Below are 27,241 nucleotides of genomic sequence, written 5' to 3' on the forward strand. Positions count from 1 at the left end.
CCATACTCCTTCCTAGACAATCTCTTCCCATTCTGTATGTGTGAAACTGATTGTTCCTTCCTAGGTGGAGCACTTTGCATTTATCTTTATTGAACTTCATCCTGTTTACCTCAGACCATTTCTCCAATTTGTCCAGATCATTTTGAATTTTGACCCTGTCCTCCAAAGCAGTTGCAATCCCTCCCAGTTTGGTATCGTCCGCAAACTTAATAAGCGTACTTTCTATGCCAACATCTAAATTGTTGATGAAGATATTGAACAGAACCGGTCCCAAAACAGACCCCTGCGTAACCCCACTTGTTATACCTTTCCAGCAGGATTGAGAGTACTCTCTGAGTATGGTTATCCAGCCAGTTATGCACCCACCTTATAGTAGCCCCATCTAAATTGTACTTTCCTAATTTATCTATAAGAATATCATGCGAGACTGTATCAAATGCCTTACTAAAGTCTAGGTATATCACATCCACGGCTTCTCCCTTATCCACAAGGCTCGTTATCCTATCAAAGAACGCTATCAGATTAGTTTCACATGATTTGTTCTTTACAAATCCATGCTGGCTATTCCCTATCACCTTACCACCTTCCAAGTGTTTGCAGATGATTTCTTTGATTACCTGCTCCATTATCTTCCCTGGCACAGAAGTTAAACTAACTGGTCTGTAGTTTCCTGGGTTGTTTTTATTTCCCTTTTTATAGATGGGCACTATATTTGCCCCCTTCCAGTCTTCTGGAATCTCCCCCGTCTCCCATGATTTCCCAAAGATAATAGCTAGAGGCTCAGATACCTCTTCTATTAACTCCTTGAGTATTCTAGGAAGCATGTCATCAGGCCCTGGTGACTTGCAGGCATCTAACTTTTATTGTGTTAAGCTTCTTTTTCTCTTGTGCTTTGTTCCTGTGATTAAACAATGCTTTGTTTTGAAAAGGCTGTAGTGGATCACTGTGTACACTGGTCACGGCTCCCAGAAGGAAGACTTGCAGGTAGCTGGACCTAGTCAGACCTGCTGAGCAATCACATTTGGTACTCAAGTTATTGTAGGCTTGGGGCCACTCTGAAAGTGGGAGAATCGGGGATTCCACTCCAGAACAGGCAAAAGCCTAGCATCCGAAGGGATGCACGCAGAGAGACCTGGAAGGGGTCAGAGCCACACAAATAATTATATATTTAATTTGCAGGATGTCTAATAACCCAGAATAAATTATCAGATGTTGATTTAGTGCAATGTCATAAAGATACTGGAGAACATAGCTAAGTTGCATTTGTTGAAGAAGGCAAGTGCAGGGTGAAAATTCTTCCCTTCAGGTCTCTAAAGGTTCACACTTTGTATGCTGTCCATGAGTTGTTCATGCCCCAAGCTACAGAGGGATCCAATTCTATTATGTTCTATTTAGGTTCTTATAGCCCCTCCATCACAACCATATCCAAGGGCCTTCCTGAGTGCATTAAGTGATGTGACTAACTAACCCCTATCATGAGTGGTTTTTTCTTTCTCCCCTCCCCTCCCCATGTGAAAATGTCAGGAAGAATTTGTTTATGATGTTCTACAGTAGGGCAGAGAGGATGAGGAGTGTGCTCCTCAAGCTTTAGCACATATCCTCCAGATCTTCCTGTGCCCTCTATGCTTCCTGCTCTGTTTGGTTTGCTCCAGCAAGCGTAGTCAGAGGTGATGGATATGCATGAATTGTATGTGGATAGGCCAACCAGAAATGGACTGCAAATGAATGCTGCTTCTACAGAAAAACATTATATCCATATTTTGCTGAGAAGTGAACAGAGAGAGAGATTTTGGCTCTAAGAATATTCATAGGGAGAGAGCCCACCTCCTCTCATGGCAGCTAATGTGCACATGCAGCATAGGGGGATGAAGGTTCTTTTCACTAGCACTACATAGGCGGTGTATGAGGAATACTCCATTGTGCATGTGTTCAGAGTAACAGGCAAATAAATATTATTTCCAGATGGGTTGAAATAGAGACATCTAACTCAGACTGGTGCACATGACAATTCCCCAAGTAGCCTCTGGGCTCATAGTAGACCCAGGAGGTAGTATTTGCTATTCTTATACATCAGCTCTGGAAATACTGTCTCACAAAGGAGGTCATAGCATTGTGGAGTGATGGGAATGGATTTTGAGATGGGGTAGGGTGGAAGATGGAAGTAACCACCTATTTGGACACAGAGCGGGTAGCAAAAGCTCCAAGTTATCCTTGGAGCCCGGAACAACTCTGTCCTTGGATTCACCTGTATTATAGCATATTTTTTCAACCCTCCCTGCTGCTGATAAACACTATGCTGCCTCTGCACCTTTGCCTACCCCTTTAATGCATACTGGTAAATGCTTAAGAAAAGATCTAATTGATGCATGAAGAGTCTCCCTCTCAACCAGACATGCAAATCTACTTTTGGAAGTAATTAAAGGCTCAATCCTGCTCTCTCTGAAGTCAATGGGAATTTTGCTATTGACTTCAAAAGAAGCAGGTTCAGGCCTTATAGGAAACCAATACTGACACAGAATACAGATTATATAAAAAAATACACGTTTGTAGTTCTTTTCTATTTTTAATGGAAACACTTGCCTGAGGCTGCTCATGGTGTTAGAACATTGAATGAGATTTTATATTGACCTGGGTTATCAATAAGGCAGAAGCTGATGAAAGACAGATGGTCCCTTACTTGGAATAAGCCCAGCAACAATCCTTAGCACAGTCTTTGTACAGTCTTTATAATTCATGACTGTTAGTGTCAGATGAAGAAAGTTCAAAGTGGCTTCCCCAGGGAGCTAACCCTGACTGGAGGGAACAGGTGTGAGCCTACCTTCAAAGGTGTCAACCATTCTGAAAAAGGCAAGAGAGAAGGAGGATTTCCCACTGCCTGTTCTGCCACAGATTCCAATCTACAACACAGAAACAAGATGAGTAGAACATTAAATGAGTAGGAAGGAGAAATATCTGTACAGGGCATTTGCAACAAACATCTTGGAGTGAAATTCTGGCTCCATCTGAAGTTAAGGACAAAACTTAATTGTCTTCAGCAGGGGCCTTATTTTCACTTTTTTGTCTTTTAAAAGAGAATTGGACATTCAGGGTTAGATTTTGGCTGGCCCTCCATGGGGATGCTAGGGCACAGTGGGCCACAAGGAGACCTTCCAGAGCATAAGGAGGGTTGGCTCGTGCTGCCAGCAAAGCTTAGTACCCCAGAGGGGGTGTGTCTGGGTGGGAGAGTCAATTGTATGATGGGAGAGAGAGACACAAGATTAAGGAGGTGAAAGAAGATTGAGGAGAAAGGGACAAGTAGGGAGAGATGACCAATGAAGGGACAGGGCAGAGAAGCCATTTGGGAATGATGGAGTGTATGTCTCACATTACAAGTGTCAGTGTCTCTTATTTTGAGGCCCTATGTCCCACAGCAGAGCACCCGAAGATTAAGAAGCACTTACATCACTGTAACAGTACACATTTTTGAAGGCACCAGAGCAAAGGCATAAAGAAACCGGTATAAGGGATCAGGACTAGAGTATATTATTTTGGAGGAGGAAAAACTTTGGAAATCATTATTAAAAAATAGCTTAGTACATTCTCCCCACTCTGTAGTTTCTATAACGAGCTGGTCTGACTGGGGAAAGAGTCATTTCTCAAATAATCTCCACTTTTTTACCTTTTGCCCTGGAGAGATGTGAGCACTGACATGCTTTAGGACTGGCTTTAGGTTGCTGTCATACCGGACACTCAGATTCTGTATCTGGATCTCACCTCTGTCAGGCCAGTTCTGAGGAATCTGCGAAGGAGCTGTACTCGGAGCATAAAAACCCACTTGTTATCAATTCATCAATTCATTAAATGCTCTAATAAGTTATTTATGGCAATTCACTGTGAATCATTAAATATTGAATGAGTTCTTTTCTCAAGTAATACAATACCACACTCACAAAGGAGCCCTTCATAATTTTCAGCTTCTGTTTTTAGAAGGCCATTGATCCTTTTCACTGCTCCCAGCTGGATCTCCATATCAGCCAGGTTACGAACCATCCAATTCAGGTAATTAGACACCTGAAATAATATAAATAAATAAATGTCATGTTTTACTAATATGAAATACTGGAAAAGAAACATCATAACACCATTAGGCCACCAAGCACTTCCATTCCTCCAGGACAGCTTTTTAATTGTTTCTGTGAAGCTTATTTAGAATACAAAGTCTTAATAAGATGAATGAAACATTTGGTGCACATTAACAGAGTGGCAAGACTGGCTGCAAGTTAAATATCCTAGGTATGGTGCTCTGGTATTATGGTGCTACATGCCAATATTTAAAAAGAAAAAAAAAGCTAAAAGAGAGAGAGAGAACTTTTCTTTTTAAAAAAAGCCTGAATATCTAGAATGAAAGATTGCAGCATAATGATGAGTAAATTAGTGATCTAGTAATACTATTTTTCAATTAGAATGAATGTTAACATTTTGATAGATTTATTAATAACTACACTATATATTACTTACATGGGATTTAAGAACTCAGAAAGGAATATGCTTAACAAACATATCACCCACATAATATGAATTGAAGTTAATGTACTATTTCACAGTTTTTACAGCTTCCCAATATGGATGTGTATACAGCACCTTCTGTCCTTTCCACCTTTGTGCCCTGAAGAAAATATTGTGTGTGGGAGAAGCCACTCAAAGCATGATTTAACTTACCATAAGAGCATAGGTTAGTCCTAAGCCCACAAGTCCTGAAGAGAGCTGATTGTACAAGGACTTGGTAATAGAAGTCACAGCTGCTATGAGAACCACACATGCTCCAATGTATTCCTGAAGAAACATGAACAAGCTTCATCACTATATATAGAGAGACCATGCAAATATTTTGGTAAGTTCAGTTTGAAACAATAAATCCTTTACATAGCTAAGACTGAAACACATGCTGAAGATTTTAAATAATCTGTGGATAGAGATGGCCTGTTAACCCCCATTTTTGTTGCCATTTCCCTTGTCCTCTCTCTCTCACTTCTTGGTATTGTCGGTTGTATCCACGGTTGTGTCCCCATGCCATCTTAAATTAGGCTTGGCCTACATATAGTTTTTGTACTAATTTAACTATTTCAGTTAGGTGTGTGATGTTTTACTGAAATAGTTATATGGATACAATGGCTAGTATAGAGTCAGTTATACCCATTAGATAAAGGTGTCATATATTAGAATAGCTTATTCCTTAAATTTACAGGAATAAGCTATACTTATATAACTATGTCCACACTAGAGGTTATGGAACTGGCATAGTTAACGTGGTACAACTTTTGTATGTAGATAAAACTTTAGAATGGGAAGTCAGTGGGGCAGGGACTGTCCTCCTCTACGGCCACATCTATGCTGGCAACTGGACAAAGGTACAAGGGTGTGTGTAAGCTTGCCCATATACCCCACAGCTGCACAGAATGTCCAAATATGCTGTGTTGGACACGGGTGTACACTCTGAACCTGGAAACACCCGTGTCAACACAGGTTTTTTTTGGTAAGCAAGGTTAGCACTAGCATTTCAGGGGCAGTATCCCAAGGCTCTATGAGTCACAGGATATATTCTAGGATCTGCCTTGCTGTGTGTTGGTGGGACTGCAGATGCCTTCACACATCTAGTGATCGAGCTCCCACTCACCCTCTCCTGCCCAACTGGTAGAAGACATGGTACAAGTGACTGATGGTGCCCGGCTCCTTCTTGTGAGACAAACATGACTGCATTGCAATACATGACTGGTGAGAATTTTGGGTGAAAGGATTCGGAGCTCTCTCGCAAGCCAAAGACTGGTGGCCAGGATGGGGAGTAATCCACTGTTTCCCCATGACAGAGAGATGCAGGAGACTACTAGCATTGCAACTGTAAGTCCATGGGAGGCCACCACGTCTGGACCAGGAGAACCAGCACTGTGTGATGGGATTACATAGTGTTAGAAACTTGGGATGATGACCAGTGACCACAGAACTTCAGGATGAGGAAGCCAACAATCATGAAGCTCTGTGGAGAGCTGGCCCCAACCCTACAGTGGCAGAACACAAGGTTTTGGAGACCCATTCCAGTGCAGGAGCAGATGGCTATAGCCTTCTGGAAGCTGGCAACATCAGACAGCTATTGGCCAGTTGCAAACCACTTTAGGGCGGGGAAGACCACTGTCAGGGTCGTGGTGGTGCAGGTTTGTGAACCCGTCAATGCACTCATCTACCCACACATGGTTACCATCACCAAAGTACCAGAAATTATAGTGGGGTCCCAGAGAATGGCCCCGTACAATTTGGAAACACCATCGATGGCACCCACATCCCCATACTTTGCTGATTGAAAGGAGCGAGTGAATACATCAGTGAGTACATCACTCATTCTTAAAGGCTTAGTGGACCACAAAAGCAGATTCCTGAATGCTGTCCAACACACAGGATAGGCCATGACACTAGAGTGCTGAGAAGATTGGGATTGTCCTTGAAGGGGGAGGAAGAGACTTTATTCCCCAGAAGCAATGTGGTTCTCTTTGCCCCCAGTTATTCTGGGGGACCCCACATACTCGCTCCTACGCTGCCTAATGAAACTCTAGCCCAGCTTTAACCACCCGGCAAAATGGAGAGTCAACGTCAAACAAAGCAGCTGCAGGACGGTAGTGGATAACACCTTTGAACGGCTGAAGGCTTGTTGATGATGCTTATGCTCTTGGTTAGATGCCAATGTAGGCAACGCAGTCTGCATTACTGTGGCATGCTGTGCCCTTCATAGCACTGGTGAGATTAAAGGTGAGTACTTTAGGACAGAGTGCGTACAGGACAAGAAGGGCTTGCAAAACCTCATTGAATCAGGCTGCTCCATAAATGTTCATACTGGTGCTGGACCACAGTGGGCCAGGGAAACCAAGGATGCAATTTGTGCTTACATTATGGAGCAATGGGCATGCAGGTAGGTGACTGCAGCCTGGTCCCAAGCAAAGTGCCACATCCCATGCAGCTACTGTAAAAATAAAAGAGGGAACATTCCCTTTCACTTGTGTTTCAACACAGGTTTTTTCCTCTCCCAATGACTGTCATTAGCTGATTGTTTAGGTAATGACTCATTACAGGTAACTGGGGCAGGGCACCTCCGCAGGTATAGCACCTTCTGGTTTGTGATTGGCCTGCAGATGGCATCTGGCCAGTTAAATTGCACTTATTGTTTTTTCATTTTGTGTTAATATTCACAGCTGTTTGCCAGACCACAGTTCAGGTAGATTACTTTAGTATCTGAAGGATCTTGAGAACAGTTGATGAAGCATGTGGGAGGGGCTTTTACAATTCATTTCTGGTGACTGTGATTGTATTGGAGGATATAACCACTCACTGGCTGTTAACTGTGAGCACCCCGTGGTTTAAAGTGGTCGTGGTTTTTTTGCAGGGCTCAGGGTGCAGGAAGGGCTGTTTTAGCACTGTTCAATATGTGATGGCACAGCTAAGTTACTTTGTTTTTCCTGTTGTTTTGTCAAACCCATACAGAAGTTTACTCACCTTCTCTTCCTTGCCCCCTCCCACAGGCCCAGTTAATAAAATTACTTGTTATTTCCATGCACACTGTGCTTCCAACATGTCTCCAGATTACTTATATTCACATATACCAGGCCAGGGGAAGTTTTGGGGTGTGGGGGTGTGGTTCTGGGAGGGTCAGACTGGACTTTGCAGTTTTCTACCCCAGAGAGTTATATGACTCAAAGCACTGACTGAAGGAGCCCAAAACTGAAAGGGAAAAAAATTGTACCTTTACCAAAGCCCAAATGAAAGGTCCACACACAAATAAAAGAAGCTAAAATTTATTGAAACTAGTACATTTAGCATAACTCTGAACATTTTTTTAAAAGGAACTGTGAATGAAAACAGAATGGATCAGACTTCCTTCACTACCTATGGCCCTTGAACTTCCCCTACTCTGGACAAGGAGGAGGATGGGTCAAAAAGGGGTGTCTCTTGCATGGGGTTTGGGGGCTAGACACATGCTGGCCTTCAGGCAGTCTCGGGCTCATTGTTTCTTTTGTCCACGGTCACAGGACTTCCCCAGGGAGGGGTTTCGGGTGCCAGTACAGAGTATTGTGCATGGAGTCTTGCAGACTCCCACCTCTATCACAGAGGGTGGGAGTTGGGTCCTCTAACTCAGCAGCATGGTGGGTGGAAGGTGCAGGAGGAGTAGTAGCTGGAGAAGGAGATGCCAGTTTATGGATACTAGTGCAGCTGTTGCGGCAGGCAGGACCTGAATCCATTCCACCTCCCCCTGTATCAGGGACTGCAACAGGGCCTACTCCCAGTCCCCTCGGGCAACTCCCATTCCATGTACCTCTACTCTGATATAACGCAACCTGATATAACATGAATTCAGATACAATGTGGTAAAGCAGTGCTCGGGGGGGCAGGGGGAGGAAGGGAGGACAGGGCGGGGATGCGCACTCCAGCTGATCAAAGCAAGTTCGATCTAACACAGTTTCACCTATAACACAGTAAGATTTTTTGGCTCCCGAGGACAGCGTTATATCACGGTAGAGGTGTACCATGTGTCCTGCTCCAGGAACCAGATCATTAATGCCTCCTGCCTTTGGAAAAAATGTTCCTCCCACTTTATAGTCTGTTGCTCCAGCCCAGTAGGCCATTCCTCTCTTTTCCGCAAAGCCAAACTTTTCCTGGCTCCTTCTGTCAACTCCAATGAGCACATCCTCCAGTGTCATGCTTTGTTTGCTGGGCTGTTGCTGCTGGATCCCAGGCAGAATGAGCTCACTCTTCTCAGATGAAGGTTCTGCCAAGTCAATCACAAGAGCAGCATTATATTGTATCTTTCCTTGGAAAGCAGGTAAGAAATCTCCCCGCATAACATAACTTTGCTGTGGAAGGACACAATAGTGATACTTCTCAGCATTTCAGGAATGAGATTATTTCAGTATCCTTGGTTCTCAGACAACTTTTGCAGCCCCCATGAAAGGAGCACCTGCTGACAATGGGAGTTAACATCAACTAATGGTTTTTAAAAATGTAATGTCTTAAAGTGTATGATTGGGCTGGTGGGCACATTTATTTCTGGGGCAGTACTAACGGTCCGCTAATAATCCATTCTATAACTTCTGCAAAAAAAGCTTCATAGTGGTTCATGGTAATTCGATAAAATGTTGAATTTACAGTTGTGTCTTGGTTGGGGACCATCTGGGTGAGGGTGGAGTTTAACTTACCAGCTTCAGGTTCTAGTTCCTGCTGAGTAGAGGTCCTCCTCTAGGTCATCAGGAGGGGCGTGCTGAGCCATCTTCTCCTTGCAGAGGTGCAGGATGACATACTCTTCTTTCTCCAAGGCTTCCTCCTCTGCAGTCCTCACCATCTCCACACTGTGGCCTTCATCAGCATCTCATCAGCTGATGAGGCTGGTGGAGATTGAGGAGGGAGTCATGCATCACCACAGGCTCAGTAGCGGGAGCCCGGGAGAACATGTGGTCCAGCTCCCTGAAGAATAGGCAGATTGGAGGACCTCTCCTGGAGCAACTGGTGGAGTCTTTTGCCCTCTGATACTGGAGCCTCAGGTGCTTTATTCCTTCCTGGGACTGGGCCAAAGTACAGTGAATGCCCACCTGCACCAGCCTCTCTGCAACTTCCCATTACAGGTGTAAGTTCCTGGTGATGTGGGAGAAGTCATGGAAAATGGTGAACTCCGACCACACATTTATTGGGACCTGGGTGTGGCTGGGTGACCAAGAAGCAGCTCTGGAAGCAAGTTCCATGGCCACATGTACTGATGAAGAGAGTCTAGTGGAAAACAGTTGTGAAGGGGTCAGCACAGCTCACCACTACTGGTGAGAATGTGGGGGCAGAGACCTTTATAGATTTGGATAAGGGTCAGGCAGGAAAAGGTTCAGTATACTGTAGGAACTGGCTGGAGGACTATTGAACTCAAGACATACCCCTTACCCTATCCACCCTACGCACTGGCATGGGAACGGGGCCATGCCACAGCCCAAGACATGTTCATACCCACACCCCTCAGGTCTACTAGTGTTTTTTCCCTGGACAGGTCTTGAAACCTGTATTTCTGGGTTTAGATGTGGACAGTAGGGGGTTCTGGCACAACCATGTGCTTGGACCATGTCCAGTTGCCAGTGTAGATGAAGTCTATGTTTATACAGTGCCTAGTACAACGGGATCTTGATCATCTCTAGATGCTTCTTCATTATTATTCCTTATTTGCTGAATAGAATACAGGCTAGTTCTCTTTCCTCTGAGTCACCAAATAAATTTGAGTTTAGGTGGCAAATATACCAGTATACGTGAAAGTCTAAAATTAATGTGCAGATTGACATGAAATATATACACAGATGTACCTGTAATGCATATGGAAGGATCACACATTTATAACAAGACTAGCAGCAGCTTTGTTACATCAGTGCCTTGCAGAAACAGATACAAATGCTAACATCACACAGCATAAGAAGCTCTCTGTATTGCCTTCCTGAAGACTCATTTTTAACAGATAATTTCTTTCACCTACCTGCTGTATTTGCAGTACAAGGGGAACAAGAACACAAAAGGCAATAGCCCTGTCCTTTGGCTGACCCAGAAAGGGCTTAGGCCCAAATCCTCACACACCTTACTGGTGCAGAAAGCACCCAATACAATGGAATCTCAGCAGGGGTGGCTGGATGGATGAAGCCCAGGTGTACTGACATGCACAGCCCCCTGCAGGATCTTGATACTCTGATCATTATCCTCCACACAGGGAAAGGAGGGGAGGCAGGGTGACCAGAAGCCCTGATAAAATTGGGACTGTCCTAATATTTAGGCGTTTGTCCTGTGTCCCGACCAATTTCATGGCACTCCGTTTTCCCTCCCATTTTTTGCTTCGCTGGCACCCCCCATCTGTCCTGATATCTTCTTCCTCTCATCTGGTCACCCTGGGGGGAGGGGAGAGGGAGGAAAGGGCCATGAATCCTATTCCAGCTCTGGAATAACAGCTGCAGCCTATGGGAAGAATTCCTCCCCTCCTGCACTCCACTATATTTTCATCGACTGGGTGATTGGGCAAGTTTTCTTTAAAAAGACATGTACATGGCAAAGGTATAGGTTGGATAACTCTCATATACATCAATGGAGTGCCAGGATCAAAGTGAAGCATAAATCAACCAACCAACCACACACAGAGTAATGTACTTGCCATGCGGACTTCCAGCCAGCGATTGGCAGCTGTAAGGAAAAGGGAAGCGATATTGTTGGAATCTGTATATTCAAGAAGCTTCTGTCGGAACCGGCCTTCATACCTTCAAAACAGAAATGGCAAAGCAAGAAGTCAATGTGTGCCATGAGGCCTTGGGAAAGTAAAACAAACAAACAAACAAAAAAACATGCATTTAATGGGACATATTTTTAAGAGCGATTCAACCCAGCCTCTTAATCTGAATACCCAGATGTTGGAGTGTATATATTATACACACACAAACAGCATTTACATGCCCAAATTGTGGAGCTGTAAGTAGCAGCATGCTGTCACAGCTTCTAATTATTGATGAAACTTTAATTTTAAAGGTCTATATCACTCAACAGTTCAATAACTGGAACCTCCTGAGTATCCTACAACATGACCATATACAATCATCCCTCAGCTACAATGTCCTTTCTTTAGGAACAAATAAGATTTTGTTGCCTTCTTAAACTGGAGCTGACATTTTATATATGTCTCTGGGACTGACATTGGCTAGCTGGACAGTTCATATTAAAACTATAATTTATAAATGACAACAGACTCTGCCTAGTCATTCACTACCATAGCAGCAGTGAGGAAGGTGGCTTGAAATAAAGAAAAAGATAAGAGTCTGAGAAAGTGTGTGTGCACACACACGTGAATGAAAGTGAGCAAGAGAGTGAGCAAGTAAAAGACGTGCTAGTTCTACAGAAAACACAACTCCTCTTTTCACCTTATCATATAAAATCGAGTGGGTTATTTGCTATTTGTATTGCAGTAGTGCCTAGGAGCCCCAGTCATGGATCAAGACTTCACAGTGTTAGGGACTGTCTCTTAATTTTTGCATAGACAATGCCCAGTACATCGTGGGAGCTACTGAACTACAATCAATAAAAGTAGCAATAAGACTTTTATAAAGCCATTTTTTCTCTCTTCAAAATAAACCATCTGAAGAGTGAAAAGGCTTTTAAATACAGCAAGTTTGTTTTAAGTTTACTACTGTAGAACCACACTGATGCACACTAACAAATAGAAGAACATTTGCTAGTTAGTAAAACTTCTGCATTAGGCCTTGATCCTGCAATTATGTCATTGGGGCTCTGTCTGGATGCAGCAGACTGCTTAATCTAGTGCTTTGCTGGATCAAGGTTTCGGCTAGTACTCAAATCAGTCAGGATAATATACCAAAACATAAACTTTGTACATTTATTTTGATGGCTACTACTAATACTACACAGCATACTAGTAAACAGACTGTAAAACAGTTTGTAAAAGAAATGAAGCCTTGGTTATAAATACAGCTCTCCGTTATCAAATCATTACACAGACATGAGGAGATAGACAGCCAACATTTTGTACAAATTATAAAGCATGAGTATTAGTGAAGTTCTACTATGTTTCAATTATAAACATTCCTGTATTCCCTTCCACGTACAGGCTAAAAAGTAATTACCTTTAAAAAAATCAGTCCCTCTTTATTAAAATGTCCAGACTATTCACAGATTATCGCAGTGATCATGACACTATAAAATGCTAGGGATTCTGGCACTGTGCAGTCAGCAATGGAACACGTGTAGGGGGGTGGAATTGCTCATGAGTACAATTTATCATTAGAGTGCTGCAAATTTCTCAGAATCTCACTACAGGAATTGTCCCTAAAGTGAAACCCTTCCTTGGGAAAACTTTGTTTACATTTTATTTATTATTTAGGGCAGCCCATTTTGAAGTCCTTTATACACCAGACAACATATGGAGATGGTATATTTACACCCAGGATACTTGACGAAGGATTATTTGTGGCTGTAGCAACAGCAGCTGCTATCTTTTTGATATAATTCCTGGATTTTTATAAGTTGCTCAAAATGGCCAAGAGCAAATATAGGACAGTAAGGGTGCTGCAGGAACAACCGGTACCTGCTAGCTCTATGGCTAGACTCCTATATTACTGTGTTATTTTTAGGAATGCAAGGGCTGCGTACTTTGCTCAAGCTTTAAAGTCTAAACTTCAAAGGCCATTAATACCACTCAATATGCAGCTGAAAAGCAGTATACTCCTAAAAATAGACAAGATACACACTGACACAGAAGCTTGGCATGTAGATGGAATACAAAACCTACTGAATGTCTCCTGCTGTTTGGGGCAAAGATTCATCGGTTAGCCTGGGATTTCAAGCTGATGAAATCGCGAACATGAGGCTCCCTAAATTCTGAACAGGCTTTGCTGGAGCAGTTCATTTCAAGGTGATGGAGAGGAGGGGGGAATCACGAGGAAGTGAGATGGTATTAGAAGTGATTTATTGTAGCAAAATCTGAAGCAGTGCAGCACTAATGGTCACAAAATCTCAATTTCCGCCAGAGTAGAACAGGATTGGGATACGAAACAAGGTGGAAAGCAAGGATTAAAAATCAGAATAATAAATTTCCCTAATAAGCCACACAGGGGACACATACCAATAAACTAGAGAAGACTACTGGCACTTAAACAAACAAGAAGCAAAATCATAATAATTAATACTGAGAAATACTATGCTGCTTTCCAAACACTTGCAAAATGCAAGCAGACTGTACTCTCATTCAGCTAAGAAGTTCAGAGCCTGATTGGGACAATTTAAATACTGATATAATTAAATACAGGCAATATGTTTTTTATCTCAATTTTTTCTGTTCTTAAAAAAAAGAAACAGAAAAGAAAGGAAATTAAATGCAAAAGACCCTATAGGTTCATAACTTTGTGGATGAAAAGTATTATACAATTATGTAAATGAAACATTAAGGTTGTACAGGAATGACCACAAAGAATTATTTCAGAGTGGTAGCCGTGTTTGTCTGTATCAGGAAAAATGACGACGAGTGCTTGTGGCACCTTAGAGACTAACAAATTTATTTGGGCATAAGCTTTTGTGGGCTAGAACCCATGCATCTGATGAAGTGGATTCTAGCCCATGAAATATTATGCCCTGTCAATAACCTAGTCCCAGATTTGGACCTTAGCGTCCAAAATATGGGGGTTAGCATGAAAACCTCCAAGCTTAGTTACCAGCTTGGACCTGGTACTGGTGCCACCACCCAAAAAATTAGAGTGTTTTGGGGAACTCTGGTCCCCACAAAAACCTTCCCTGGGGACCCCAAGACCCAAATCCCTTGAGTCTCACAATAAAGGGAAATAATCCTTTTCCCTCCCCCCCCCTCCAGGTGCTTCTGGGGAGATACACAGAAGCAACCTCCGTGAATCTAAGCAGAGGGAGTCCACCCTCTCTAATTCTAGTCCTGGAACAAAAAGCACTTCCCTCTTCACCCAGAGGGAATGCAAAGTCAGGCTAGTAAATCTAACACACCCAGATTTCCCCCCTGACTTCTTCCTCCCACCAATTCCCTGGTGAGTACAGACTCAATTTCCCTGAAGTTCCTCACTAAAGAAAAACTCCAACAGGTCTTAAAAAGAAAGCTTTATATAAAAAGAAAGAAAAATACATAAAAATGGTCTCTCTGTATTAAGGTGACAAATACAGGGTCATTTGCTTAAAAGAATATTGAATAAACAGCCTTATTCAAAAGAATACAATTCAAAGCACTCCAGCAACTATAGACATGTAAATACAAAAGAAAAAAACCATATAATTCACTATTTGATCTCCTTGTACTTACAACTGGGAAACAGAAGATTAGAAAAGCAGGAAATAGAAAATCCTTCTCTAGCTGAGAGAGATTCAGGCAGAAGACAAAGAACTCAGACACAAACTTCCCTCCACCCAGAGTTGAAAAAAGTCTGGTTTCCTGATTGGTCCTCTGGTCAGGTGTTTCAGGATACTTTTTTTTCAGGTGAAAGAGACATTAACCCTTAGCTATCTGTTTATGACATGCCCAAATACATTTGTTAGTCTCCAAGGTACCACAAGGACTCCTTGTTGTTTTCACAAAGAATTACAGAATTCCAAAGGTGAGTTGTCAGCAGCAATGTTAACTTGCAACATGTGTATGTGTAGATGAGACAGGGGCTTTGACTTAACCCAGAAATGACAGAGATAATGTTGGTTTGGGGAAGCAGCTGGTAGGTTTGGCAGAACTTTTACTGGCACACCTCAGGGAATATAATGTTTGTAATAGAGAAGCACAACTCAGGTGTGTTATTAGATCTTCCTCAGCTGTTTCTGGAGGTCTAAATAGATGTTATGGCCAAGGACCACTCAGGCAAGCAAGGACTTAGAGATCACTGTACTGTTCTTTAAATTCTTCATAAATGCCCAGATTTGTAGCCACCAGCCTCCATTCTTGCAGGTGTGGATTAAATAACTGGGGGTGCAATTTTGCTCCTCCACCCCCGAAATTATTGGCACTCACATTTTAGGTCACTTAAGTGTCCAAGAACTTCATTTACTGATGCAGTTAGGTACTTAAACTTCTAAGTGACCCAAACTATAATTATCTGCACCTACAAAACCGTAAAAGTGGTGCCCAGTTAAGAGCAGGCTGAACATTTCATTCATGACATATATCCTATATCTAATATATATCAAAAAACAATATAATTCTTTCTCAAAAATATACCTGAACGCTCGTATAGTGGTCAAACCTTCCACAGTCTCTGAAAAATGGCAAAGTAATGGCAGCTGGGTGCTGTCATCCAACTGTTGCAGGTCCCTGGAAATTATTTAAAAAAGAAAATCAGTTTTAATAGTACTGTGATCTTTTTGCAACAGGCACTACAGTGTCTTGGGGAGTAAAATGAAACATCTACAGACAAGAATCTCATGCCCATGATCCTAAAATGGCAGAATTTCAAATGCTTTAATGGGACTCTTGCACTAAGACAGATACTCGTAGAAAAACAGGAGGATCGTTCTTACTAAACTGAAACACACAGTGCTGGAGCTCTGGGAGGTCTTACTAAACTTCAACCCCACATGCACTGTGTTCCTATATTCCAGTTTCTCATGTGGAATGATTTACTTTTGAAACATCATTCTGGCTTCAATTAATTCAAATGAATATAAGCAATGGATTTTTGCTACACTGCTTAGCAATAACCACCAAATAAATGTATGCACTGATGACCTATGTAAAGTTAAATTCAGCTTAGTCCTGCAGGAAGTGGGAAAGGGCACAGGTAGCCCCTTCTCAATTTGGGCACATATGCAGGATCTAGGCAGAAGGCTTCCACTTGCACTCCTTGAACACTGTGGAGAGGGGACCTACGTGGCTGTAAAGGGACAAAGACAGAAATAGGGATACTGTTGATGTCTCCCAACTCTCTATGGGCCTGCTGGCATCCAGTAGCAAATGAGGTTGTGAGTGCATGCTGCATCTTTTAGAGGCAACTGTGGTACTGATGCGGAGTAAGCTCCACTCTTCAATTTTCTTCCTTGATCCCTGAACTTTTCCTTTCCATCTGCCCTGTTCAAGCTAAATGCCTCTGGCCATTTCAGCTTTGCTGCTATATCTACACACTTCTCCTAAGGCTCAAACGCACTGGAGAGGCTAGCATTTGGCTCTTGTTTTGTGGATTGTGAATTCTGGCATGGTCATTTGTTTAATGATAGAAACAAACTTTTCTCCCGCTCAGAAATTCTAATTTAATAGTTATAAACAATGCAGCTGTAAAATGATACATTTTTACTGTGATGGACCTGACTTGCTTTCATGTAGGGGTACTGCCTTGGCAGGGCACAGTTTAAAACTCTCTATTCCCTGGTCCCAGACCATGAATTTCAGAATACTAGAATGAGCCCAGTCAATGCTCTTACCTCGAGGCCACTCGAAAGTATTTCTGGATGAAATAACATATGATAGCGAGAGGAAGCAGGGCAATGAGAAACATTGGCGTGACGTAGGAGATTACAGCAAGAGCAGATACACACAGCAAAGTGGAGCGGCTCAGGCACTCCAAGGTAGCAGGAATGTGCTGGATAAATAAAGAGCATTAAATATCAAAGGAGTAATATATAAGTCAACATCTTATCTCATTCTCCCTCCTCCCACTCACAAAAACAGGATACTATAACTTTGAAGATTAGCATTTCTGAACTGGCTGATGGATTCTGGGGAAACCTGATGGTATTTCTATGTAGCTCCTCTGCAGGCATACATTGCAGAGCACATTCCTCCAAAAGAATACATGTTGCACAGCTAGCAATGGAGATGCGGTTAATAACTAGTCAGCTTCAAGGCCTGAGACTATCCTAGGTACCCTCTTTAGTTGGAGGTGCTCTAAACATCTTTAGTTCATTCCGGTGCAAGTGCTCCAACCCTGAGACAACACTGTGTCCCTTTACATTTCTTTATAGAACAAATAAGATAACCAAGACCCCGCAGCATCTGAAAAGCCTCTAACCAAATAGGTATTTCAGCATGGATTTTAAAAACAGGAGTCTCTTTTTCTGAACACTGCAAGGCATAATGGAAACAAATATAAAATGCATTCAAAACGCAACAAAATTCTCAGATCAATTATAGCTAAATGATATTTAGTCCCTCTTAACACAACATGGCGGCATTCAGACAGTACATTTTCTGTGCTGAAGATGATAGGGGAAAATTGGCATGCATTTCTGGAGAATAGATTTATGTGGTTGCTGTACCTGGTCGATGGTGTTGCAATCAGCTGAAAATCTGTTCAAGATGCTTCCCAGTGGTGTTGTTTCAAAAAATCTAAAATGGACAGTAAATAGGAAAGGTCATAACGTTAATATGCAAGTAGATATTAGAATACTTTCCCATTTCTTTCCATTTCTCTTTAGCTCTGTACTGAGCTGGAACACAATCTACTGATAAGAGTGGGGAATGAGTAATAGGTCTATAGTTTCTGCTGTGCTGAAGTCAGCCCATACTTATTGCATCCCAAAACCAGACATAATAAAGGAATAACTGTGTGCTAGCACTATGAATCATCACGCCAGATTTCACAAACTTCTCCGCACAATACAAGGTACATAATTAAACAAAATATTTCATATTATAAATATATTATATCTAATATGAAATATTTTGATATTTAATATGTGTTACACACACACACAAAGCACTCCTCAGTGAGGAAAAATACAGACAAAATGTAATTGCAAGTCTTGCATGATCACATTAATTTTTCTTGGAATAGCAACATACAGTAGTGAAAAAATTATCAGTGTAAAAGGACTAATGACATTTTAAATGACCTGAAGTTATTGTGGGGATACGACAGCAAGGTGATCATAGGGAGATGTGTATTTTAGGTTACAGTCCACCAAAGTCATTGGGACCTTTTTTAGTACACGAAGCAAAGGATATCAAATAATTTAGAAAGGATTTTTAAAAGGATGCAGAGCGGATTTTAACTCTATTACTGCCTATTTCATTTTCTATTTAGTGTTAATTTTATATTCTATCCATTAAGTATGCACACATAAAACAAAGATTAAATGAAGGTTACACTGTTCCATTGTTTGAGTTAACTTCAAAGTGTGGTTCTATTTTGAAAAGTAAGTTTGCAGAAATAGTGTTGAAGGGTTCCATGCTTATTGTCCCTCAGTGACTTCCTTGTCAAATGAAGCTTGCAAATAAAAAGATGTTTTTCTAACTGCCAGCCCTATTCTGGGCTCTGACAGTCAAGCTGGGTTCTTTCCCTCTCATGTATCATCACCAGAAATAAAAGTTATAAAGGCCAAATTAGGATCACAGTGACACCTATGCAATCCCATTATCTTTAATGACACCGTTGGTGATACTTCTTCCATTCTGTTATCTTCAACAGAGTTGCTTAGGTGTAAATATTTATACCTCAGCAAATGTTTCCATTGATGATGAATATCATGGAATAGAATCTGCAACTTATGGACTCCTCCTCTGTTTCTCTTGTGTAAAAGAGTAAAAAGAAGTAAAAACTTATTTTCAGCAGATATGACTCTGGTGAATCAATCTGTTGAATCAGAAAGTAGAATTTTTATATAGTGTAAACATGTGTAGTGTCTATTGACTTTCAATGAGCCAATTCACATTTTTTTAATTCATAGTAACTTCAGAATGGAACTGCACAGGAAAGGCTGCCTTGAAATAAGGAATATCAAGCCTCTACTCTGCACTACTGCTTACATTAGAATCAAAGTAGTACCTCATTGGTGCCAAAATAATTTTATTCAGCAGACAATAGTGTAGTTTTTTGGCAACTTTTAGACCAGTCCACTCCACTGCTATTGACGTGACAAGACATAGTATAATCCCAAGGCAACAGAGAATGCTGAACACCCTTGAATAGCGAGAATGATTAAATTCCTAAGTAGTAAAGAAACAGAAGCAAAATATTATTTTTAATATTTTAATAATTTAAAATACAGTTTGCGTTCAGAAAAGGGGAGGTGGGATTGACAGCCTTGAGGAAGAAGTTCTCTTTTTCTCTACACAACAGGGACAGAACAAGCTTCCTCATTTTGTTTTGCCAATGATTCTCTGCCATAATTAAGCATTATTCAGGAAAAAATGCTGTTTGGATTAGATTAAAAATTCAAAAGCCATGGAATCTCCTAAAAAGAATCCAAGGATTTTATGCATTAGTTAATTCCAGTTGGGGAAACAGATACCTTTAAAGACTGTAATATGACATGGTAGTAGCCCCTTTTCAGTGGGAGCTGGAATGAGCCCAGAAAAATGTAAAATAAATTATTAATAACTTCCCATTAAAACTCGGCTTTAATAAAATAGTCTCCAGGGATGAATCAAAGGCTTCACTGAAGTCAATAGCAAAACGCCTCTTTGGCATCAGTGGCATCAGGATTTCACCCTAGGTTTCCATCCAGCCACTACCTGTGATACCTTGGATTGAAAAATGTTTAAAACCGTATTTAGACCATTGTCAAGACTGCTTCTTTACAGACACTAATCCCTTCAGAGAAGACAACTGGAATTTTAATGAAATAATGTCACCTTTGTATCAGATCCATGGGGATAGTTAATTAGTCTGTCTTAAAAAATATGTTAATTATGATGATGTTGTTCAACACAAATGATGCCTTGGCAGGATAAAATCCCCTGGGAGGTGACTCTCTGGTTCACCTGAGCAATTAGTAAGGTAATTTAATGCCAAAGGAGGCTGAGATGGAAATATACATGACTGCACTGTATATGTCACACCTTGCCAATCTTAGGCAAGCCTACCATTCTGTGCAAAATTAAGACAAAGTCAATCAAAGAAGAATAACCTGGAACAGACAGTTCATTCTGAAAGATCTTTGTTCCCACTTGTTATGAAACTCAGCCTGAATGCTCTACCAGCAGCCAGAATGCTGCAGCACAGAAAGAAAGAAAAAAAAAGAGTTGTGAGTTCTATCAAAACTATTTTAGAGATTGTGACAAAGTTCCTCCTCTACCTTGGTGGGTCCTGCGCTTATTTGGCAGATTTGCTCACCTCAGTGATCTTCCCCCAAGTCTGGGTCAACTTCTCCTGTGTCTTATCAAGAGTTAGGAGGTTTGGGGGGAACCCAGGCCTGCCCTCTACTCCGGGTTCCAGCCCAGGGCCCTGTGGATTGCAGCTGTCTATAGTGCCTACTGTAACAGCTGCATGACAGCTACAACTCTCTGGGCTACTTCCCCATGGCCTCCTCCAAACACCTTCTTTAACTTCACCATGGGACCTTCCTCCTGGTGTCTGATAACTCTTGTACTCCTTAGTCCTCCAGCAGCACATCCTCTCATTCTCAGCTCCTTGCACCTCTTGCTCCCAGCTCCTCACACATACACTTCCTCTCCTCTGGCTCCCCCTCCCTGACTGGAATGAGCTCCTTTTTAAACCCAGGTGCCCTGATTAGCCTGCCTTGATTGGCTGCAGGTGTTCTAATCAGCCTATCTGCCTTAATTGGTTCTAGCAGGTTCCTGATTACTCTAGTGCAGCCCTTGCTCTGGTCACTCAGAGAACAGAAAACTACTCATCCAGTGACCACTATATTTACCCTCTACCAGACTCCTGTACAACATTGGCCTGGGTCTGTCACAAGATGCAAACATAGTCTGTCAAGCAATGCTAAAGGTGGCAAAAGGAAAAGAAGAGCAGAGAGAGAGAGAAACTAAAAAACAAAAACCAAAACATCCCCTCCCCCCAAAATGTGATGCCCCTGAAAACATTCTGTGATGTACATTTTAGTAGGAATATAGCATATTGCATGTCAATGGTCAAGCGGAAGTTAGCACGGGGAGATGTTTCTTTGTCAAAGAAAAGAACTGACTTAGAAGTACGGTACCTGGCATACAGAACAATTCTTTTGTTCTAGGTCACTCTTTGCAGAAATGACATCAGACGTCCACTTTGCAAGCCAGTAGTCAATAGCCACCATAACAGTGTGTTTTAAGAGCTGTGAAAGGACGAGTAAAGGCAAGAGCAGAATTCCTGCTGAGCTGAGGTACTTCCCACAGGCTCGCCAAGGCATCTTTGCTCTCTGATGTAGCACAGAAGATAGGTTGTCATCATCATCGCTTTCTGTTATTTCTTCTGTAATCAGCGGGGGAAAAAAAGACTGTTGGATTGTAACATTGCCCTGGAAACCTTTTATATTCATTTTTTTCCATATCAAATGGCAGGTGCCAAATTGCAAAATAAAAGGACAATTCAAACTATTTACATGCCTTGAATTTTTCATAAATGCATGTCTGTTAGTTACACATTTTTATCTATTACTTATGTAAACCCCAATTCAGCAAAGTTCCTAGGCTGGTGCTTAGGAGCTTTGCAGAATCCTAATCATAATGCTGTAAATGAACAAGCTCTCTGATGGGTTAAATATGGCAAACTATGCCAACAAATTGTATTTTAAAGGAACAAGTAAAATGCAGTGCAGAACACTCACAAATTGCAGGGTGATTATTATAGCAAATATTCCTCACAGAACCAGCAGGAGATCAGAGTTGGTTTTTGTAGGAGTAGAGTGGGCACTTGGCAAATATTCCAAGCATAAGGGACTGCATGAGATGGAGTGAAGTGGGAGATAGGAGAAGTAGTATAAGACAGCAGTCAAGATTGAAACTGAAGTGGAACGTAAGGAATGGGAGTTTGTGTAGAGGCAATAAGATCAGAGATGAAGGCTGGAATGGGGGTTGCACACAGTTTGAAACCAAGGAGAGGAGATTTAACTTAACATGAGAGGGGAGAGATAGTGAGTAAAGGAGCACTTGCATCTTCACACATGGACATCATGCTTAGTTTACTGAATGGAATACAGTTTTAGGGTGAAATTACCTCCTCAGTTTCCAACACACCTTTGGAGTCAGTCATAAGTGCATGGTCATAAGTGAAGGAAAAGTTAGCCCTCAATAAACAATGTCTTTACATCAATGTATTTGTGACATTTATAGTTTACTGGTTCAAGATTTTCTTGATAATAATGAAATAAAACAATGATTTTCTTTTCTAGGTAAAAGCATAGGTCAGTGATCCCTGGCTATAGATAGGTCTGTAAATTCAGTTGGCACTAGCTATTCACCTTTAATTCATCCATCCTCTCACATTCAGATAGCATTTAAATTATTTTAAAGATACTCAGAATTTTTTTCCAGATGCCATGATTTATACATGCTTGGAATAATTTAATCTTTGTAAATTAATTTATTTGTAATCAAGAAGAAAATATAACCTTTGCATGACTATCACTATGAAAGAAATAGCATGGGTATATGAATGCTACATTATTATGGTTTCTGAGGCTCACCTAAGATTAGTTTTCATGAAACATAAGTTTCTTAAATAGCTGCTAATAAATTAATATGTGCACAGTAGGATTTGTAGGCATTGTAGAAAATTCCCCCCTAAATGATCTGGTAGGTTTGTCAAATAAACATTCAAATACTTTAATACACATGGATAGCGCTAAATACATTGTGGATACACTATTACCTACGGTTACCTAGGCAGGTGGTGGAATCTCCTTCCTTAGAGGTTTTTAAGGTCAGGCTTGACAAAGCTCTGGCTGGGATGATTTAGCTGGGGATTGGTCCTGCTTTGAGCAAGGGGTTGGACTAGATGATCTCATGAGGCCCCTTCCAACCCTGATATTCTGTGATTCTATTTCCTTCTTGAAAAAGGAACAGAAAAATCTCCAGCAAGCTGCCTATTTGAAATTCAAATGCTTCTATGATTTTTTTAAGATGAAAAGGCAGATTCCCATGTGCCTCAGAGCTCATTTTGGTGCATCTGAGCAGAAGAGAGGTGTCTTAAAGCCACTTTTGTGCGCCCCTGGTCCTAGGGCCAGCTAGGGGTCATAAGGTGAGCAGCCTCATGTTTGCATGCCCCATCCTGAACTGCACTGTGTGCTCCTCAGCCATAGACAATAGTATGGGCCACAGTCCCTGCTCTGAGCCGCTAACAAATCCGGCAATTGATAGTGTGTGGATGCAGTGCTATATCCATGCACAGCTCCACTGAAGTCATTAGGGCTCTATGCAGGAGCAGTACTCAGCCCATGTGCTAATTGCAGTTTCAGGGCACAATATCGTAAATTACACAATCTATAGTGCCATAAGGGTGCATGGCCTAGTGCAGAGAGAATGGGTACACCTTCTCTGCCCCTGAAGCTTCTACAATCCAGAACCATAAATTACAAGTTGAAGAACAACTTTTGTTACTTCCTATATTAACTTCCAAATCAAATAAGGGATTATTTTTGTGTGTGCATTTTCTTGACTGGAAAAAAGGAAGAAAATGTTTTCAAAATGTAGTGATATTTTTTGAACTGCGAAACAAATCAGTTCAAATAATACTGGCCTAGATTTTCTGCTAATGCAATTGGACAAAACTCCACTAAAGTCACTGGACCTGAGCTCTCTTACACCATGGAAAAATTGGGCCCACTAACTCTTGTGTATTGTTGTTGGAAAGTTTACTAAAGCCCTAATTCAGGAAAGCATGTAAGCACTTTCTTAAATCTATCCCTACTCAGGAAAGCATTTAGAAGCCCATGGTTACGCTTAAGCGTATGCTTAAGTCTGATTGAGTTTGATGCGAGTGAAGCAGATGCTTAAAATGAAGTATGTGCTTTAGAACTTTCCTCACTAGGGATGCTTCTCCAAATCAGAGATCCTGTGGAAACAATTTTGACAGCTCCTCACAAGGCCATGGTTAACCAGCACCTTCAGATTGCTCTCTATCTATCTATTAAAGCTCAGTTTTAGTATGTAACTCTTAGGAGCCACAATCCACACAAAGAACCAGGCCACAGTTCCTCCTGGAAAAGACTGATTTTGTTACTAACTTGAAATTTGTGAATTGATTTCATCTAAAACAGTTTGAACTGTAAAACAACGATGCAGTCAGCACTGGGTCTCAGGGTGCCCTTTTAGAAAAATTACTTTACCTTCATCCTCTTCGTCATCTTTTAGCAGAGCTTCTCGGGAATACCTGGTCCTCCGGGGGTTCTTCCTCTCCAAAACAGTTTTTCTTTCTATTATAGTTTCCTAAAAGCAGGACAAGTCATGTGGCTTTGCGTGATAAAGTTTTTTAAAATTACAGATGTCACAAAATGTATTTTCAAATCAGTGTGTCAGTAAAAAGGAAGGGAGAGGATTACAATTGGCTGTCATGAATGTTTGATGTGCCATCTATTTTTAAATCCAAAAGGCATAAATTATTCCCAGTGTAAAGCAGGGGGCTGTGCAGCCTTAACACTCCACTCCCCCATCAGAAGAGAGTGGGACATGGGCACAGGTCTCTCCCAGATTCAGGTCCTGGCGGGAGTCCTGAAACCTGACTGGGTACTCCTGGAGTAGACCACAGAGGGGGCACACAGGTCACATTCCCCTGAAACACTGACAGTCAGGACACGAATTCCTTCCATCTTTGGAGGCTGATTCTGCAGTCCTCACTCAGGCAAAGCTCCCATGGAAGAAAGCACCTGCCTGAGTAAGAACTATAGTTTCAGATGCTGGATCTTCCTATCTCATAATATTTTAATTAACAAGATCTAGTCTAGTCATTTGTGGTTGTTATATAAGAATTTAAAAAAAATTAAAAACAGTACAATGGCTAAATTTAACAAACATTTCCATTTGCAGCATAACTATTCCTGTACATGTCACTAACTCAATTTTCTCCGTACTTAATGATCCAATTCCATGCTCCTCATGCAAGAAAATTCCCCACAGGGCTTCACTAAAAAGAGTGGATGTAGGTCCTACCTAGTACAGATAAAATATGATACATGCAGATTTAAGGTTTTTGTCTTAATAAATGGAGCAAAGTTCATTCAAGTGAAGTTCAAACACACACACACACACACACACACACACACACACACACACACACACACACACACACACACACACACACACACACAGAGTAAGTGTTACTAATGTTTTCAATTTAAAATGCTTCACCACATAAGGAATACATTTTTTAGGATACTGAGAAAAAATACATAATAAACCTTCTCCAGTTCTTGGTCCTGTCGATTCATGAGTGTTTTCCAGTGTTCAAAGAGCTCAGACTCCGATTTCTGAATGTCCTTGAGTGTTCCTTCTCTTTGAATGGTACCATCTTTCATTGCAATGATCTAAGAGGTTAGGAATACAAACTGTCAAGGAGATATTTGGTTATATTTCTGAAGCTCCCATTCAGTGATCTGGGCACTGTACAAAAAATAAAAACAATACTATTCCACAGATCAATATAGACAACATGGATACATAGCAGAAGGAGGATATCCTAAATTTGTTAGTCTCTAAGCTGCCACAAGGACTCCTCGTTGTTTCTACTTGACATTATGATTCAAGACACTTCTCTTTTTAGCAAACCTCAGCCTCTCTGTCATTCCCACCTCAGAGTGGCCTGTGAAGTGCTGCCAAGGATTTAGCTACCCCTTAGTCAGTTGTTCCCTTTTCCCTTCTTTAAGAGAAACAAGCAACTCGCCCTTCCTCGAGGAGGCATCATTGTTTTACTCCAGAATGGACCCAATACTTCACAATAGCTGTTACCATCAGAAGGGATGGGGATCTTATTCACAGTTACAATCCCCAGAATCTTCAGAGCTTCAGCAAGCATCATGGCTGAAATCCAAGCAGGGATAACACTGGTTCAATCTCTGATGTGCTGCCTGAGCTGAGTGTGGTGAACCAGAAAGGGGGGTGGAGTGGGGTTCATTTTTTGATCCTCTCAATCCTGGGACTGGCTAGGGCTTCTTCCGCCGACCAGAATAAATTAGAGCAGCCTCAGCTGTTTCAAACTGTACTGTCCAGGAATGGTTCCTTGTAGGTTGCCCCATTGACCCAGGATCACTAAAGTATATAATGCTCAGGCCTCTCCCATTCCTGATAAGCCCCCTACTGCACAGGGGATGGGCAGAAGGAGCTGTTTTAGAGGCAGCTCTTCTGGTTTTATGTCTGCTGAGGATTCCTTTGTGGTAGAGTGGCACAAAGGGATTTATTGCAGGGCAGGATAGAGCCCCTTATGTTCATCGCTCCAAACATGAATTCCACTTTAATGGAGTAAGTAAACTCAGGATATGAGCCCACACAAAGTCTGCTGGCATTCTGGGCTCCTCATCCACAGACAACATTTGTTATTTCCAAATGACACAGGACAATCCCTCTCCTCTTCAGCAGCCTCTGAATGCCACGTTCCATATGCATTCCTTTGCCTTTACATCATGGCATCATTTGCTTTGAACATGCACAGAATGTATGCCATAACTACATCTATTTTTGCTTCATTTGTAGGATGGCATGTATTATGTTTCAAGCATCATCAGTTGTAGTCAGCAAGAGATACTCTTAGATGTGATGTGGCTCAATGATACGGCATATTACATTAAAATGATTCAGTATGCAGCCCAACCTCCCCACAAGCCATATTTAGTTGAATTTATCTTATTGCATAAAACAGATTTTTTTAAAAAAGACCTCTTTTTAGTTCTCACAGGTTGAAATATTTAAAAAAAAATGCAAAATGAGAGTAAGCAGCAACTGAGGCTACTCAGCAGAAGAGCTTCCCACAGTGAGTTTAAGGCAACAGATTCTCAGAATGTCTCTATTTTATCACAAATGCATATTTTCCTTAAAAAAATCCTTTGCTTACTATGCTAATTTTTATAATTA

The 27,241-nt window shown here is 41.4% G+C and overlaps 1 protein-coding gene across 2 annotated transcripts in view; it reads right to left on the reverse strand.

The window, feature by feature from the left end:
• The window catches only part of ABCC8 (ATP binding cassette subfamily C member 8), a 134,099-nt gene that overhangs the window by 9,048 nt on the left and 97,810 nt on the right, over window positions 1-27,241 (reverse strand). For both annotated transcript variants that reach the window (XM_030560496.1, XM_030560495.1), the window contains exons 23-34: window positions 25,576-25,701; window positions 24,508-24,607; window positions 21,406-21,653; window positions 19,287-19,447; window positions 17,779-17,848; window positions 16,945-17,102; window positions 15,749-15,841; window positions 11,180-11,282; window positions 4,699-4,812; window positions 3,930-4,050; window positions 3,659-3,789; window positions 2,819-2,897 (exon numbers count right to left, since the gene is read on the reverse strand). In XM_030560496.1, coding sequence (XP_030416356.1) covers window positions 2,819-2,897; window positions 3,659-3,789; window positions 3,930-4,050; window positions 4,699-4,812; window positions 11,180-11,282; window positions 15,749-15,841; window positions 16,945-17,102; window positions 17,779-17,848; window positions 19,287-19,447; window positions 21,406-21,653; window positions 24,508-24,607; window positions 25,576-25,701 — 1,504 coding nt within the window. The remainder of the gene's footprint in view (window positions 1-2,818; window positions 2,898-3,658; window positions 3,790-3,929; window positions 4,051-4,698; window positions 4,813-11,179; window positions 11,283-15,748; window positions 15,842-16,944; window positions 17,103-17,778; window positions 17,849-19,286; window positions 19,448-21,405; window positions 21,654-24,507; window positions 24,608-25,575; window positions 25,702-27,241) is intronic.

The sequence above is a fragment of the Gopherus evgoodei genome, chromosome 4, assembly GCF_007399415.2.
Source record: "Gopherus evgoodei ecotype Sinaloan lineage chromosome 4, rGopEvg1_v1.p, whole genome shotgun sequence".
In the NCBI taxonomy this organism is placed as follows: domain Eukaryota; kingdom Metazoa; phylum Chordata; order Testudines; family Testudinidae; genus Gopherus; species Gopherus evgoodei.